General features: G+C 66.2%; 1 protein-coding gene across 1 annotated transcript in view; it reads right to left on the bottom strand.

Annotated features, from left to right (window-relative positions):
- The window catches only part of RGS14 (regulator of G protein signaling 14), a gene marked incomplete at its 5' end in the record, with an annotated part of 4,620 nt that extends 2,106 nt beyond the window's left edge, over window positions 1-2,514 (bottom strand). Inside the window, 6 exons of the mRNA XM_026646313.1 lie at window positions 314-440; window positions 1,032-1,108; window positions 1,379-1,582; window positions 1,655-1,791; window positions 1,924-2,044; window positions 2,365-2,514. Coding sequence (XP_026502098.1) covers window positions 314-440; window positions 1,032-1,108; window positions 1,379-1,582; window positions 1,655-1,791; window positions 1,924-2,044; window positions 2,365-2,514 — 816 coding nt within the window. The remainder of the gene's footprint in view (window positions 1-313; window positions 441-1,031; window positions 1,109-1,378; window positions 1,583-1,654; window positions 1,792-1,923; window positions 2,045-2,364) is intronic.
- Window positions 2,515-2,651: the final 137 nt, after the last annotated feature.

Genomic DNA, 2,651 nt, shown 5'->3' with positions numbered 1-2,651 from the left:
GGCGGGCAGCCCAGTCCCCGGGGTAGGAGCTCTGCCCACGGGCGGGCAGCCTCTGGGGAAAGCCATGGAGCCAGCCCCAGGCCCAGGCTCCATGGGTGGGGCACTGCCTGCAGGACAAGCCAGTCTGGCCTCTCCTACCTGAGCAGGGCTGAGTTCTGCATGGGGGCAAAGGACTCCCTAAGCTCTGCCCCTGCAGCCCCAGGCGGGTGCTTAGCCCAGCATTGAAAGACAGCAGCCCCCTTTCTGCAGGTTCCTAGGACTCCGCCAGAGGGGGCAAGGCAGCCCCCTGCCCAGGCTGCGGGCCAGCTCTCACCCGCCGCAGCAGTGCCCGCTCCACATCCACGCCGTACTTCCCCAGCACAGGCTGCAGCGCCTCCCGCAGGCACTTGGTCGACTTTGCGGTGATTCGCACTGTTTTACTGAGGGGGGAAATTTCCAACCTAGGAAGACAGAGATGAAGGAAACACATGGGGCAGGATGGGCCATGCAGCAGGGTAGGATGTGGCAAGACCTGGTGGGGTGAGACAGCAGCTGGAACGATGGGGCAGGGCTGAGCCTGGCAAGGCGGGCTGGGGCAGGCAGGAGCTGAGGAGGTGGGGCTGTGCGGGGCAGAGCCGAGCAGGGTGGGGCAGGGCAGAGTGAGCCGGGTGGAGCTGCACTGGGCACTCATGAGCCCAGGCTGCCAGATGTCCACTCCAGGGGTGTTCATCCTGGGGCGAAGCCGGCTTCGCTGGCCAGTCAGGGCGAGCGCTGCCAGCACCCTGCGGCGCCCAGGCCAGTGTGTGCAGGGGCGGGACAGAGCCATGCTCCCATCTACTCTTCTGAGGGCCCACCCCAGCTGGCTTGCGGCCTGAGCCCCATTGCACTTAGCACCAGAGCCACTGTCTCCTTCCCACGGGCACGGTGCTGCTGCCATGGGGAGCCGGGGCGTGGAGCACAGGGGAAGGCTTGGGAGAGGCAGGGACATTGCAGAGCCAGTCCTGCAGGCGCTGGCCCCACGCTCACAGGGTGCAGCAGCAGCTCCCACTCACTCGAAGCTGACTCTGTTCTCCAGCTTCACCTCCTGGTCCATCAGAACCACGCTGTCCTGGTCCAGCACCAGCGCCTTCTGGGAAGAGTCAGCCAAGAGGAGACACGTCAGAACCAGGAACACGGCTCCACCCAAGACACAGCCCCTCCCACGGCCCTGGCACAGCCCCCAAAACCCTGTCTCATGGAATTCCTGTCTGCAGGCAGGTGCCTCAGGTGGGCAGCGCCTGTCAGTGCGGGGCCCTGGGGTCCCTCGGGCAAGGTGGCTCCAGGGCCGGCTTCTTATGGAGCCCCCAGGCCATCCCTGGCCTGCCCAGCTCTCTCCTCCCCACCCCAGGACCGTCCCTACCTGTTCATTGCCAACCAGGTAGACCTTGATGTCAGGGAGGCTGAAGCCGCGCTTCTCACAGAGGCCTGCCAGCATGTTGCGGATGGAGACGCCAGCCCGCACCGAGGCCAGCGAGGCCGTGCCGTCCGGCAGGTACACACAGCAGTACTTGCTGGGCCTGCCCTGCGGGTCGGGCTCTGGGCCTCCCAGGCTCTTCCTGTGGCTCTGCAGGGGAAGAGGCAGTGTCACCCGGCGGGCGGCGTGGCTACGCAGCAGGCCCCGCGGTAGGGCACTTACCTCTGCCCGGGAGCTGCTGGCCATGCTGCTGCTGCTGCAGGACGACGAGAGGAAGCCCAGGTCCAGGCTCGCAGAGGAATTCAAGGAGCCCTGGGACTCACGCCACAGGGACGAGCCCCCATTGCCATCTTCCATCTCTGGGACAGACAGACGGATGGACGTCAGGACAAGAGGCCGGCTCTGGGGCTCCGGGCCCTTTGCGAAGGGACGGCCACAGGCCTGCGGGGCTAGTGAAATGGTAGCCAGGTGGAGCCTGGCGTGGGACTTACCTGTCCACGAGGGCTCTCTCCGCTCCTCTCTCCTGAAGGACCTCTGGGAGCTCCTGCCAGCACTGCTGCCAGCCACCTCCACCCCCAGTGGCAGGGACTTTCCCAGCTTCAGCTTCGCCTTCTAGGGGACAAGAGAGGCAGATCTCGGCTCAGGGAGCTTCTGGGGCGGCCCCCTCCCGAGAAAGGGAATCCCAATCCTTCCCCACTTTTCAGCCCCCCCCCGGGCTCCTGAGCAGAGCTGGGTGGTGAATGGTGGAGCCCTTCCCTGCTGGCATGCTGGAGGAGCAGCCAGGTGTCATGACCCTAGGTGCCGGGTCATGACCCCAGGCGCCGGGTCACACTGCCACTCAAATTTGGTTTGAGTGGTGCCCACGATTGCAGTCCTTCCAGCAGCCCCACCCCTGGACCCCACCCCCTGGGCTGGGGAGCTGGGCCTGGTACCTTGCCGAGGTCGGGTGGGGGGCTGCTGTTCCGGGAGTGAGCCCGCAGGTCAGGGAGCGGCTGCCCCTCATTCTCAGCCCTCACACACGCCTGGAACAGCGGGGACTTCACGAAGCGCGCGTAGCTGTCGAACTTCATCAGGTTAAAGATCTGAGCCAGGAGAGGGACCCGGTTAGTTCCGTGCCTGACCCGTGGCCAGAGCCCGGCACGGCCCCCGGACACACACCTGGGTAGCGCCTCCCCCCGCCCAGAGACTGACACGGCCCCCGGACACAGACCTGACTCAG

This window comes from Terrapene carolina, unplaced genomic scaffold (genome assembly GCF_002925995.2).
Source record: "Terrapene carolina triunguis isolate 2854851 unplaced genomic scaffold, T_m_triunguis-2.0 Scaffold34866, whole genome shotgun sequence".
NCBI classification, from domain to species: domain Eukaryota; kingdom Metazoa; phylum Chordata; order Testudines; family Emydidae; genus Terrapene; species Terrapene triunguis.
Note: the sequence above shows the minus strand (reverse complement) of the source record. Positions and strands in the feature narration are given on the sequence as shown.